This window comes from Pelmatolapia mariae, linkage group LG8, assembly GCF_036321145.2.
Source record: "Pelmatolapia mariae isolate MD_Pm_ZW linkage group LG8, Pm_UMD_F_2, whole genome shotgun sequence".
NCBI lineage: Eukaryota > Metazoa > Chordata > Actinopteri > Cichliformes > Cichlidae > Pelmatolapia > Pelmatolapia mariae.
Genome location: NC_086234.1, coordinates 25,737,299 through 25,752,685, shown reverse-complemented (window position 1 = coordinate 25,752,685; position 15,387 = coordinate 25,737,299). Strand labels below are relative to the sequence as shown.

The 15,387-nt window shown below is 39.6% G+C and overlaps 1 protein-coding gene across 2 annotated transcripts; it reads right to left on the bottom strand.

The window, feature by feature from the left end:
* Positions 1 to 11,082: 11,082 nt before the first annotated feature.
* On the bottom strand, positions 11,083 to 14,558 carry LOC134632843 (protein Tob1-like). 2 transcript variants are annotated; one of them, XM_063481672.1, is made up of 2 exons: positions 14,329 to 14,558; positions 11,083 to 13,281 (listed from the first exon to the last, which is right to left on the bottom strand). In XM_063481672.1, the coding sequence occupies exon 2, from the start codon at positions 13,111 to 13,113 to the stop codon at positions 12,109 to 12,111; it is 1,005 nt and encodes a 334-aa protein (XP_063337742.1). In that variant the 5' UTR covers positions 13,114 to 13,281; positions 14,329 to 14,558; the 3' UTR covers positions 11,083 to 12,108. The 2 variants fall into 2 exon arrangements, with proteins under 2 accessions (XP_063337742.1, XP_063337743.1); XM_063481673.1 differs by having other exon boundaries at positions 14,334 to 14,558.
* Between the last annotated feature and the right edge of the window lie 829 nt (positions 14,559 to 15,387).

Here is a 15,387-nt window from a genome sequence, read left to right as displayed (position 1 = left end):
CTATCCCTCGGCCCCTCTTCTGAGAGAAATATGACAGAGGCTGGAGCTGACTGCGCTCCATCTATTTTGATGTGGGCCATAAATGAAACATGGCGGTGGGGTGATGAAGGCTCAGAATGGACAAACAAAGAACATTTCAGTAAAGTTTTCACATTTATGATTTACAATCAGAACTCAAACAACCTCACCTGCTCTGCTCCTACAGCAAACATTGATTCAGAGGAAGGCCCCTTTGGCATTTGTTCTCACCTTATCTGTTTTTCTAATCACTCCTCTTTACAGGAGCTACAGCATTTTAATCATTCTGTAAGAGCAACAGGACATGCAAAGGCAAGAGAACAGAGACACATTTTAACCTGCCTCCGTCTGGTGGAGAAAGGAATCCTCCGGCAGTGAGTCATCTTGGAGTGGTTCCCTCTATACATGCTCGGCTTACATAAACAACAACATGGCAACCAGCCCATAGCGCTCAGAGTCATTCACCGCTTTCATTTGACACACACGGAATGTAATGCGACTGGCTGTAAGCTAACTTACTAAACCCAGCATGCTTCAGTTATCATAATGACACTTTTCATTAAAGTTTTAGATTAAAATAGAAAGCAATTCTTAATCAAAAATGACAGCAGCAGATACACACCTATAAATTCTTGGCGAAGTTTTAAAAAAAAAAAGGGGGGTCACTGATTTCAACAACAGACAATAATCTGCTCTCAATTTTTATCCACTGACTATGTTCTTCTAGCTTAAAATGAAGCTAGAATTTTTAGCAGTTGTAGCTAGCCAGCTAACGTAGCTTAGCTACATCAGTTAGCTAAACTCGTTGATCCAACTATGGAAACATAAAATGTGTGGACATTTTAATTTTTAATAACATTTTAATAAGTAGGACACAAGGAATTATAATGTTAGCCTAAACTCATTTAGACTAACATTAGTATTTTTATTAGCATACATTAGTGTTATTAGCTTTTTGTGGTCATTTTCTATTTCAGTCTGATAAGGAAAAGTTAGGAAATAGTTAATGATCTATTGTTTGGTCTTGAAAATAAGTGCATTACTTATTCCATTTCACACAAATTTGCTCGTATCTTATTAATTTATAAAGCAAAAAAGATGCTACCCTAAGTAATAAAATGTCACTATCAATATTATTCTTGTTAGTTCCTGATTCAGAATCCTCAAGCATAAATACAAAGCTTGATGGGCACTTACTGTGCATGCTACAAGTTGGAAAACTGGCCAATTAGCAGAAAAGGAAAAGGAAATAATAATCCATATTAATTTCAGTGACGCTTTCATTAATAGTTTGGCCTTTTGTATGTCAACCATTCCTTTCCCAGATTCTGTATCACTATTGCAATTTAGGAGTAAAAGTTACCCTAGTCTCAGAGTGGCCAAAACAAATGCAGCGTTATCTCTATGGTGCAGAAGCAGGAGCAGTTACACACAAACATTCACTCACAGAGGCACAGATTAGAGAGGAGACTGCGCCTTGGCTTCCTATTATTAGAGCAGAGGTTTATGGTCAGAGAGAGCTGCAGGGAATCACTGAGATTAAATTACACAGACGGAGAACATCAAATACAGAAGAAACTTCCCAGGCTCTGGAGAAATTGATGGGGTTTGGGTGAGCTGGGAATTTTTTTTAAAAAGGAGATACTAGAGCAGCGTGAAAAAGAGGGATGTATTACACCAAACCTATCTCCATTACTTTCTCTACGCTTGGTTGTCCTCAGACACAGTGCCAAGCAAGGCTTTACAGGATTACTGTGGAAGCAGAACTCATACAAACACTCCAGAGTTAGTACTGCATAGTACAGGGCAGCACCTTAATGCAACCTAGCAATGCTTTGTACACCACAATGAAAACTGTAATGAATACATAAATTATATTAGCTTTATGTCATCCTTAAGCTGTAAAACCTGTTGCTAAAGGCTAAAATGCTTTTTACAGATGGGTTAAGCTGCACAATGGGGCTTCTTCAATATAACCATTCATTAAAGTTACACCCAGTGATGTGACTCACTTTTAATTTGAGAATATTGACCACTGCTGCTTTAATCACGCATAGATACTTACCAACAGAAAGAATACCTACAACAGTGTGTCACAGTTCTGTGGATACGTGGGAAATACGCTGGTATGTTAATAAGTCTGTTATATATACATTATTATTATTATTATTATTATTATTATTATTATTAGATATATATTTGTTTTTATGGACTTTTATAATACTAATATTTATAATAATAAAACCTTTACACTACTAATATCTTATTACAATACATAAACCATTTGCCTGTGTATTTGTTTCTTTGTTTACAACTCCTTCTACACAATGAGAAGCAGCATATCTTGGCACACGGGTTCATCTTAGGCGTCTGGAGGTTCTTATCAGATATTTTGATGTTATCATGTTGCCTAGCAACTACTTAGCAAAAGGTTAAAATAACTTAGTTTTAATATTTATCCATCTGTGATGCCCTATAAAATTATGTATCATTGTTACATAATGGCAGTAATGTCTTATTTCTATTTACAAATCTTCAGTTATGCATGATATGTCGAGACGCTATCAGGTTGCCTTGCAACCACCTAGCAACATTACAGTGACCTGTTTTTTTTGTCACTGTCATTAAAGCACACTGTCATTTTAGTGCCAATAACATTTTATTTATATTCACAAAAGCTGAATTATTCATGATATTATAGCATCATCATGTTACCTGCCAACTACCCAGCAATGAGTTAAGTTTATCCACGTGTGTGTGTGTGTGTATATGTATTTATGCACCCACAACACACACGTGCAAAAACACACATGACTCGTGAGATAAAAAAATGACATATTTTTTAGGGTTAGGCTTGAATCATCCGAGAATCTGATTCAAGCCACTCTATTGTCTGCACAGCTGGCTTTGAAACATGCCCTAACATGTCTCTGGACATGTGGTAAGGACACTAAAATTTGTAAATATCTGAAATTTTGTTCTTAGCCACTAATTACAAAATGTAGATGGCAACACTTTATAATTCAACCCACAATTTGTGGTATAATTTCCCAAAACCTAGCATGCAATTGTTTAAATTTATGGTTTAGTCACTCTATAGCTTATAGTATTTAAATGAAAATTACCTGTCACAATTGAAATCTAATGGTTCTTTTGTTTAACCATAATTCTAAAACCCAAATATAGTTCAATAGTTTACAAGAACCTGAAACAAAATTATTATATTCAGTGAACTAGAATTGGCAAGTTGTGTTCAAAGTCACTTTTCATTAAAGTATTAATGAATACTCAAAACTGTTGTTAATCAACTTTGAGGGGAAACGGAGGCATTTCAGTTGTACCAAAAACCTACTGTATCCTTTGAGCTTTACTTTGATCTAAGTGGGAAAAAGATCAGATTACTGTGTAAGACCTGACACCACAACCAATCCCCTTTTTTCAGATGAATGAAAACAGTGGAGATAAAAGTAACTCTGGTACTCTTGTTTCCATTATCTTCAGTATATACCACTTTGGAATCTCCTGACTCTGCCATTTTCCAACTGATTATCTGTGTATGAGCCTCAACCCGAGGGACCCAGCGGTGTTTCTGTCAACCTCCCACAGTCTAATAAACAAGATTAAACTTGTGAAGGAAAGAGATTTTCAGTGTTTGTTTTTTGTTTTCGGTGAATTGCCCAGGCCTAATTCAACAGCTCGTGCCCCCCTTTCTGCTACAGCAAGGTGAAGGAAAAGTGTTGTCATGGCTACATGACTTGCCATTAATGCAGTCGGAAAAACATCTTTGTATGTCCCTCCTTTGTCTCGGTCTATTTTTTCACAGGCAGACCTGCCTGCTCCTCCAGCTTTCCTTCATACCTTTAACTTGGGAGGGCAGCGTACTCGGCATAACTCTAGAAAGTGACCCACCCAGGTTCTTCAAAAGGGTATTCATTCCTCTCAGGGTGCTACGTCAGAGCAGGTTGTGATGCTAGCGCAAGCGGAAAGAATATTTCCATGCCGCATTTGCATGCATGCAGTCCCTGCTGTGAAGTCAGGCATGGTTGGCTGGTGGGAGGATGAGGAGAGAGGAGGGGTAGTAAGAGTGGCGAGGATTCTCCTGCGATGACGCAGAAACCCTGCACGGTCTATTTTTAAACCTATTGAAGTGTGCAACACCCTTGCATTACTGTAACTCTCAACTGCGCCTTCAAACCAAAACAAATAGAGACAGAGAGGCAGAGCATAGCAATACAATCAGCCCCTTCTTTTACTTTCCTCTCAGGCTTATAGAGCCACAGTGAAATATGGATTATGACTTCATATAGTTGAGATGTGGTGCTTTTAGGCTGAATGATTGTCTGGCTTGGAATAAGAATAGGGTCGAATGGATGATCCCCACTAAAATGAGTTGGCAGCACTTGAAAGCAGCGACTGGCTGAGGTTGTGTCCTGGCCAAACGCACTGCAGCCTGTATTCATTAAAGTCTCAGCTCCGGGTTTATCAGTGAATAACACAAGCTGGATGGAGCTTTTTTTATATCCTCTTTATCTTCTCTCGGGTCTTTGTTTTCTTTCAATGGACTGAAATGCTGAGCTTCCTTGAATTGCAGATGTGCTTCCCACTCGCGTGGCGGTATCTCTGGCCCTCAAGCCTCTGAAATGTCACCGCTAGACTGTACATGCCAAATTCAATAACCAGGAACAGGTGCTATCCCCTCTGATCATGGGCTTAGTATAGAACTGTGAGCTGAGATCAAGGTTAAAACCTAGCAGCACCTATTGATGATCTGTGACGAGATGGAAAAAGTGTAATACTCTTCATGATTCATCTCTGGCCTGCTCTAAAACCCTCATCTGGTATCAGCTACAATCCAAAACATGCTGAATTCCCCTCCCCACTCCCCTCTTTGTTCCTTGGCATTGTGCTGACATACTTGGATCCATCTGTCCTTGCTGGGAGCCTTTGATAAACACCACCGTGTTAAAATACAGTTCAAATGTATCATCTGCACTTCAGGATGACTCACTCTGACTTGGCCTTTGCATAAACATTTTCGAGCACAGCCATTTGGACCTTCAAGCTGAGAGTTATAGTATGTTTATTTGAGCAGTAGGAAAAACTGATAACTACTCTTGCTCTAGCAAATTTAAAAGAGAAATATGTTTTATTTGTACAAAAAGAAGACTGAAAATAAAGATGAAAAGTTCCCCAGCAAAATAATTGTGGAAATAAATCCTGGATTTGAATTTTAAAAGCAGCTAATTCTCTGATTGTGAACATGGATCAGTACAGAATATTTAAAAGCGTAATAAACTTGCTGGCTTCACTGCAAAGAGCTAGATGAAAAGATCAACAGACTAGCACTCAGATATCTTTCTGTCAAATCTGAAACAAAAGTTAGGGGCCAGTTGGCTTACATACTTAAAATATAACCTGGAAACAGCAGCCGCCTTGCAAACAAACACACACAAAAAAAAATAATAAAAATAATCTCTAGTTAACCAGTTAACAAGTCTAATTTGATTTAATCACCATTATTAAAAACTGATGTGTGTAAATATTTTTTTTCTTGGTAATTTAGCTAAGCTAAATTAGGTCATTTTCACTTCCCACACAAAGGCCTGATTACTGCCAGACTTGTTGGATCAAGAAATAACTTAAATAGAAGCTGAATAAGTGAAGATCGAGAATAAAAAGCTACACATCACACACAATCTAAAGAAACTTTAGCACAGCTGAGAAACATCACTGACATCTGACAGGGTCCATTTGAGCCACTATGGAGACTTTCAACTGGACCTTCCCCGGATTCACTGACCTGGCAAAATTACTCCATGAGTGCAACAGCTCATCCAGGAGGTCACAAAAGAACCCAGAACAACCTTTAAAAACCTGCAGGCCTCACCTCCCTCAGTTAAGATCAGTGTTCATGATACAATGATTAGAGAGAGCCTGGGCAAAAACTGAGGCCATGGGAAAGTTGAGGTGAAAACCACTGTTGACAAAAAAGAACACAAAGGCTCACATTTGCAAAAAAAAAAAAGGTCTTGAAGACTCCAAAGGCTTCTGGGAAAATATTTAATCGACTGACCAGACAAAAGTTGAACTTTTTAAAAGGTGTAAGTTCCGTTACTTCTGCTGTAAAACTGACACAGCATTTATATACAGAAAATCACCAACAAAGAAGTTCTGCAAAGAAGAGAAAGTTTCTCCTACTTCCTTACCTTCTGGAGATCTTTGGTTGTGGCTGACTTTCATGCATTTTCATCTTGGGCTACCAGGGTACTTGTAGCTGTCCTGTATAAGTACTATTCTGCTTTCTGGCAACTCCAGACCATCATTCAAGATCATCTTCCCTCTCTTTTTGCAACCATTTGGTGACTCTTAACCAGTCTGAATAACATCCAAATGTCCTTGTTGTAGATCCTGGTGATCCTGATGGATCAGTGAGTCAACATCTCTCTCCCTTATGACATATAGCTTTTTTGCAGTTTCTCTTAGCATTGCACAGACTTATAACCAGCAAACTGCACAAATCTCTGCTTTTACAGAAGTTGTCCAACTTGCTGGTGATCAGTTAATCAAGTGCATTTGATCACCTGACTCAGATTTTCCCTCTGAATTTGTATAGAAGCAGTAAGGTTTTTCCACAGGACTGCATAGTCCTGCAAAAGATGTAGTATTTTATTACTCAGAGCGTTCAAACAATTTACTGAGAGCTGTTTCTGCTGTATAATCTAACTTAGCTAGTTTTCAGGGTTAGTGCTAATAAAAAACCAATGGTTGATAATACATTATTATCAATTACATGTTCACACATGCAATGCCTGAATATACACCAATAGTGAAATAAGTTTAAACAGTCAGCCAAACATTTATATTTTTACTACTTGTTTCAATTTGACAGAATGCTAACATCTCAGTCTGGAACTCATTTTTCCAAAATCAAGTCACTATAATTCAAGAGCTTCTTTTAACCTTTTAATGCTACCTGATTCCCTCAGCTTGCTATGCTAAGCTAAATAAAAGCTGCAATGCAATAGTAACTGTAAAGACAGGAGCAAGAAAGTCAACAATCGTAAAATAAAGAACAAAAAGTGTTCCACTTCATTCAGTTGCATGGAAAAGTATGAATCTTTAAATCTGGATGTGAACAGGTAATTTTGTCAAAGTAAGCTAACCACCTGCTACTTAGTGTGAATTCATAAGGAGTTCCTATCTTTCTACATATCTAAATCTTGGCACAAAAGCAAATGCATTTAGAAATGTCAGTCTTTTTTATTAAATTTCAACTCAAAGTTATTTCAGCCCTTATTGCTCCTTATTGTATCGTCAAACACAGGCAAAGAAACACCCTTCAAAACAAACACTAGTCCTACGGCACACTACACGGCTGGGCGTGCCAGAGATACAGTATGATAAGGCCCTTTGAGTAATAAATGCAGTTCATGTCAGGAATGTATCTGGAGGGGGGCACACTGTGGAACAGACAAGATGGAGTCACAGCAAGGCAACACCCCTCACCACGGGGGTCTCCCAGCTGGTGTGACACCAGACCATCTGTGGACCTGTTTATCCCAGAGAGCTGAGGTGGTCATGTGGAACCGAATGTGTGTGTGTGTGTGTGTGTGTGTGTGTGTGTGTGTGTGTGTGTGTGTGTGTGTGTGTGTGTGTGTGTGTGTTTGTTCTGAATATTGTTTTCCACTTAGATTGCAAGGCTTCATCAACTTCATTACCTATATTGTAATGCAACGGTTTAAGCTGAGGACTAAAATAGTTTCTCTGGTACATGCTGACCCAGTAAACTAGAGCAGTGCACAGTGTGCAAAATGGACTTGCTCCACAGCTAGTTAAATGTTCCTGTATTTACTGAGCATACAACACTCACTTTAATGCATCCAGAATTTCAGGGGCGTGTTATCGGACAAAAAAAAGGGAAGAGCAGGGTGTTTCTGCAAAAAAAGAAGAAAAAAAAAAGCACTGACATTACTCACGGCATCAGCCGAGAATGTTTCCAGTACAACTGTGTCTCACAAGGGTGGAATCGAAACTAGCAAAAATCGCTTTTCCCTCTAATCCTCCGTGAGCTACTCCCACTGAGCCCTGCAGGAATTAATTTGCAATGCTGGGGATTCTGAGCAATTTATTTGCCACAGCAATCTTAACTGAGATTTGGATTTCATTATAGCAAACAAGAATTCAGAAACAGATGTATACTGCTAAGGCCTTTTCCAGTGTTTCAGCTCTGTGCAAGGCTGCATAAGACATTACTGAGGGTTGCCATGATGCCATGTACATGATCACCCAGAAATGTAGCAGTGGAAAGCACATTTACTGAATACTGAGTACAAATTTGAAATACTTGCACTTGAGATAGGTATTTATAGTTAATGCACAAGGGAATGATACCCTTAAACACACTGAACACATTACAAACACTGACAGGCACAGTGATAAACATTGTTGTTCTCACTAAAACACAAAGATCTTTTGTAATATAACATTCATATAGACGTTACTATTAAAATTACTATTACAACCTAAATATTGTTGCACAACGCTCATGGTAAAAGCACTCCCAGATGGCAGCAGCCTCCCCCAGCAGGATAATTCCACCACACCACAAAAAACACTCCAGGAATGGAGAGTCCAGGGTGTTGACGTGGCCACCAAGCTACCTAAATTCAACATAGGATGACCCGATGGACCCGATTACAACACACAGGAACCAAAGAAGGCCAAATTCCTTGTGCCAGACACTACAGGACACCCTTAGAGGTCCCACGTGACCCACATATATGCACAAAGGTGACCCACACAATTTTAGGCAGCAAGTTTTAATGTATGGCTGATTCTTGTATAGTAAGCTTATTAAACCACAGACAGTGCCTCCAAACCATTTTAAACTTTAAGACTTTGCGGTAAAAAACAGCATCAACTACATGTCGCTTGGTCATTTCAATTTCAAAAGACATAAAGAAGAAAATATGTCACCCCCAAAATGTTTTGAGTAGTCAAACATGTCTAAAAATATGAGAAGAATAAGACTGACTTATGTCTAAACAAAAGGTGAGACAAAGAGTGTGTTTGGGTTGGACACTAGGATGCATTTCTTACCTGCTAAACTAGTCTAAGATTTTGGGAACTATGCACTATGGAACTGGTTTGTCAGGAACAAATGGACGTCATTTTATTTAATCCATCTATAGCCTCCTGAAACCTGAGTGCTTGTTTGGCATGCATTTTTTTTATTCCTTCTAGCTGTTGTTGGGACTGATAGTCTAAAATTAAATGTCACCTAAGAGCTGTTTGTCAAACTTTCCCAAAGTCCTTCTTTAGATTAATTTTTTTATATTTGCACACAATAACAGATTTATTTCATTAAACAAAATTACCAGGATCGATATAATTAGCCCCTTGAAAAAGTCATCTTCTCATTGAGACATGGCACAAAACTCTGCTGTGCAAAGATGTGCTTTAAGTTTGCAATGCTTAAAGCTTATAAAGTGAAGTTAAACCTGAGGGTTATCTTCCAGTGTACATGTACTATAAAAATGTCAGCAAGTGTTTGAGCTGTCACTCGAGAAAGCATCCCGCCAAAAACAAAAGAAATCCGTTTAGACTTGAGAAATAGAATTGTTGATGCTCACAAAGCAGGAGATAGACATACAAAGTTATCAGAGCGTTTCCAAGTGTCAAGAACTGGAGTGAGAAGCATCGTCAAGAAATTCAAAGACGAGTACAGAACAAGCCCGGCAGAGATAGAAAGCAAAGGATTTCAAAGACTTCAAGCCAGACTGAACTATGCTAAGGACAAACCTGTGGAAAGATTACGCATACTGGAAACGCTGGGTATGGATCGTCGCTTTGTCTTTCAACACGACAACGACCCAAAACATTTGCTGCTCCTGGTGAGGAATTACCTCCAGAAGACCAAAGTGAAGGTTACTGACATGACTTTAATCCTACTGAAAATCTGTGAGCTGAACTGAAGATGAAAGTCTCTGCCAGAAGAAATTTGAGAGATTTCCCAACACGCCTTTCAAAGTAAAATAACGTAAGCGTCGAAAACTATACTAGGATGTTTGGAACAGCTGTGTTAAATATTCCTTGCTCTGCTTGACAGCACTTGGGGAATACTCTTTTTAACATGAATTTTTATAGGGAGGCTAATAATGCTGTCGTCATCTGAATTTTAAAGTCTAACACAAAAAAATTGCAATTTTAATACAGTGTAAAACACTTTAAGCATAATGAAGTATAAAGTGCAGAAAAGTCCAAATTTAATATCTCCATATGCAGACGCAGGGTCTCAGCAGGGCGGGTAAATGACTAAACCTGAAACGAAGCTGAGCATAAACTCTGAGAATTCTCCTCTCCTGGCCTCATGTAATTATAATTAGCTTTCCAATCTTTGTTGTAACTGAATTTTCTTTTCATTGTGATGCTTTCCATGATTTTTGCGTTCTTTACAACCACTGGATAAAAAGCAGACTGTCTAGCAATGTTGACTTTTGAACATCAGATCCGATCAAAATGTGGGACATTGCCTTAATATGTGGGAAAAGCGAGCAAGGTATTAAAAGTTTTGAAATCCCACTCTCTTGGGAGCTAAAAGATCAAGCAATCACACTCAAATGTTAAAACCATTTCCATTTTAGCTAGCTAAAACAGGAACATGATATCAGTCGTTGCCCGTCTTTGTGCAATCAAGTCACTAACCAGAGCAACACACTTGCTTTCCTTTATTATAGTGACACCAACCCAAACATTCCTCAATATGAAAGACAAGCTGGGTGACATTTTTATTTGTGTGACGTTTCATTCTGCTGTGACATGACACACACACACACAGTGAAGAAAAAAAAACAAAAAAAAAAAAAAAAAACAACACGCTCCACCCATCTTCACAGCCAAGATTACAAAGACAATAACAGATCATAAACCAATCCAAAGTTTACTGCCAGTTTAAACCTTGTTACCCTTTGATAGGGCAGCACCACCATAGCCACTCACACACACACTAAATATTAAAGACAAGTCGGCATATAAGAGGTAATAAATAAGTCCATATCCCACAGATCATGTTCAACTGTAGTTTATTTTATTAAAAAGACCAGGGTGCAAATATGAAATTAAAAAAAATAAAGACAAGCATATAATTTTTAAGCATTTAATACAAACTTAACAATATAAACTATTTCAGTCCCTCTTGACATGTAAGACACTGACTCAAAATACTTTGTTATACCTTAATGTTTTTGTTTTGTTTTTTTATCAAGTATTGCACAATGTAGGTACAAAATTAATATTCATACGATTACATTTTGTCCATAGTATAGCAAAATCTTTTAACCTCTTAACAGAAAATACAATTCATCTTTCAGAAAAAAGCAAATATTCCTACACTTTACTTCCACCACTAAGGAATACTCTGTACACAATCTTCAGAATATTTGATGTATAGTATTTTTTTTTTTTTTTTTTAAAAGATGGATTTCTTTAACAATTATCTTTAAAAAAAGAAAAAAAAAAAAGAAAAAAGAAATATAAGGAAAAGCTGCTGCAGCCATCACAGATCACTGGAGTAGTAAAAAGATATAAATGCAACACCATGTCATAGAAACAATATATACTCTGATATCTTACAAACTCTGTACTAAATTAAATTATACAATTAGAAAAAGACCAAGTAACCCCACTTAGAAGTGCCAATTCATAAAAATCAGCCTTGTCTTACTACCTGTAAAATACTGTAAGGAGGCCAAAACTTGAAGCTTGTATTTTTTTTTATAATTTTTTTTTTTTTTTTTACTTTATTTTAAAGTTATTTTCCTCAACATAGTAAAAAACTTTGTGCTTGGTTGGCAAAAAGAAATCAAGAAAAACAATGATGCATGTTGAATTGAAGTAACCAAGCTTGGATGTGTTTGTACAACAAGCTTTTAGTAGAAACTAACTCAAGGGGGCATGGTCAAAACACCCTTGGGCACATGCGCTTTATTGACTAGACACTACATCCTTAAAGTCCAGTTTCTAAGTGTGCGCTTTGTTTTTCCTTCTCTTTGAGCCACCGTCATTCATAAATAGCATCTTCTGATGATGAGCTTAGTTAGCCATGACTGGCTGGAATTGCTGGTTAGAATACTGCATGTTGCTCAGACTGAAGTTGAGGCCATCCATAAGAGACTTGTCGTTGAGGCTTCCGTAGGCTGCAAACATGTCAAAGGCATTGTTGTACTGCAGTGGGCCAAGCCCCAGGGAGCCCTCCCCGGGGAACACGGCTCCAGGGCTGGACTGGCCCTGGAGGCTGGGGAACACAAACTCCTTGGCGTTGGGAGAGAGAGCAGAGGCTTTCTGTTGCTGCTGCTGCTGCTGACTCAGGCCGAGCCCGTACAGCGAGTGCATGGAGGTGGAGATGGCTTTCTGCTTCAATAGGGTGTTGACATTCAGACCAAGGTTGTTGGTAGGGGAGGTGCGGGCCACCTTGCTGCTACTGCTGCTGTTGCCATTACTGCGTCCGCTGCTCTTCATCTTAGTGGAGCCAAATTTGGTGGCGGCGAAGGTGGCAGTGGTGAAGGTTAAGGGCTGGGTGGAGCGTGGCATAAAAGATGGGCTTACCGCAGCAGACTGCCCAAAAGGAGGGGAGGGGGAGCTGGACTCTGAAGAAGCCCCGACAGGGTCGCTGATTGGCATGAAGACCTGGGCCTCAGGATTAAAGCTGTTCTTGATCTCCTTGTCCAACTCTGAGCCATTTTCATTGTTATCATCCACATATAGCACCTTAACCGGTCCCTTTTCCCCGATCTGGTAGGAAACCTCAAACGGGTCAATCCACACGCTAAGGTCCTGAGGAAGATTATTCCGGACGTCTTCGATATCCAGCCCGCTCTCTTTGGCTGCCTGCTCCACCACGGGGTCCACCTTCTCCCCTACATGGATGCACCTGAACCCCGACCCTTTGTATGGCTTATCCGGATACCAGTGGCCTTCATATTTTTTCTTCAGCTGCCTCTCAAGCTCTTCACCAAAGATATTCACTCGTCGTCGAGGGAGTTTGTTGTATAAATAGGAAATAATAAAGTTGAGGGCTACTTGAATTTCAAGCTGCATAGCTGCTTTCAGTGGCAAGAGGGCTTCTTTTACTGTCACAGGTTTGCTTTTTTCTCACACAAAATGTTGCAAAAAACCTCCAAGGCAGCAGTGATGAGTGTAATGAAAAAGCTCAGCACGCGTTGCCGAAACAAATATACGTCCTGCAGCAGAGTCGAAGTCAGGACCCTGAAATGGAAAGAAAAGGGGACGCGTTATAGATGTGCAGCTGTTCACAGCATAACACAAGCAAAGCAAAACAGTTAGTTTGGGCCCATTCAAAAACAAAAACAAAAACAACATTTTAATCACTATCCACTTCCTCCCCCTCTCTCTGCACAGCAGTGCTGGCATCGCAGCTGTGTAAAAGCTATAAATACATACAGGCCACTGACTCAGATGGTGTCAGCAGTGCATGCTCCCCAGCGGTCTAGTGTGACAGATAAGTGCACCCATGGTTGACCTCTGCAGAGGGCGGTGGATGTAATGGCAGGTGTCAATAGTGAGACGGATTTTCGATCGTTTCGTATTCGCACTGGACATGTTTAGACAAACTCCAGCCTTCTTTAGTTGGATAAGCTTCATTTTAAATAACCCAGCCGGGCTATTCCAGCACTTTCACCCCCGCTGAGCTACAGTAGGTAGAGGAGCACGTACACACTCGCGAGGAGAATTGCTGTTACATAATCATCATTCAAAGTCGAACCACGGCCATAAAACCCTCTGTTACAGCAGAGCAAGAGCGTACGTGACCCTGTCAACGCTGTATACACAAACTGTCCGCTTTCTCACCCCGTCGGCTCTGTCGCTGTCGTCCACCTAGCATTAGCTGGCCAACTTAATGATGGGTGTGAACTGAAATGTGGCAAGCTAGCTATCAAGAAGGCAGATAGTGTTAATGTTTAGCTCGCCCAGCTGCTTATCAGCATTACCTCGCGGTGACATCGCGTGTGCTAACCGCAAGATATGCGCACAATGAAAGTCGATCATAAGAGGCAGTCAATGTCACTTAACGGCAACATAAGACGAAAATTGGCGTTTTTAGCCGGACTCTGGTCGACACCAAGCTGTGTAGCATTTTAATTAGCTAGGAAGCTACAGCTCGAATACTCGACAAAAATACTTTCGTTTAATAACATCTCTGACTGCGACACTTAGAAAACTAACAAGAGATATAGGAGGAGTGATGCACGGCTGTGTCAGAGTCCGAGAAATTGACGTTACGTTAATATTTACCTTACATGGAATCAGCAGGTCCTTCTTGCACGAACCAGAGTCCGCTCCAGGAAACGCTAGAATCTACACAGCTTCTAGTGTCACTTGCTAAAGAAGATAGAAAATATTGTAGCGCTCCAGGCGATTTTCTTTCTTCCGTGGGGTTACAGTTGAATTTCGATTTGCAGGCTTCCAAGCTTACTCCCCACAGCCTGGGAGTTTTTACAACTCTGCCCTTTAAAACTTGGGCTTGTTTGTTTTTATAGTAGTCCTCCGCCACGGACATGGAATGGGGTGGTGATGCGGCTCACAGGGGTCAACACCCAGTAACGCGTTTCTATTGGCCGAGCGCTTCGTCGTCATGAACAACCACACCAACTAAAGCTGTGACTGGATGATTTTGTGTTCAGTCAAACACAGGGTTCTATTTACGGTAGTGGTGTGCCTTTCATCTGTTATGGACTACTTTATCGGAGAAAGGGTATTAACTAAAAACCATTTGAAACCCGTGCGGAGAAATATGATTTTTTTTTAAACAAAAACTATTAAAAATATAATACCTGCATGGCTGAAAGGTAAAGAACTGACACTGACTGTCTGTTTTATGTGACATATGCTCTTGAGGGTTCTACATCTCAGTGATTGTGCTCAGTTGTGCATAAAACATACTGCTGGTTATATTTATTATGATTAGAATTTCGAATAGTCAGTATAGTTATTGCTGAGAGAGAGGAACAAGGCTGAAATGAGACCACACTTGGCACCACTTCTGCCACTACAGGGTTAAAGGAAGCTAGGATAACCACTGTGGCGGAGGGACACACCTGTCACTGGCTTTGTTCCCTGCTCCTCACCAATGACATTTTGATGTTCCTTGAGTGTAAACCTTGCTGAACAGCATTCTCTTACTATTAAACAACACAATTCAAACAAAACAGATTTTGTAATTGTAAAATAAAAATAATAAAATAATAATGCTATATCATTTTTCAACCTGCCATTGAATTCTCTTCATTATAATGCCTGTGGACTGTGAAATTCATTAGTTACACATTGAATCCTGGCTGCTCTCCTGCCTAC

What these genes read in the sequence shown, in the direction of transcription:
- LOC134632843 (XM_063481672.1), bottom strand. Translation starts at nt 13,113, where the DNA reads ATGCAGCTTGAAATTCAAGTAGCCCTCAACTTTATTATTTCCTATTTA.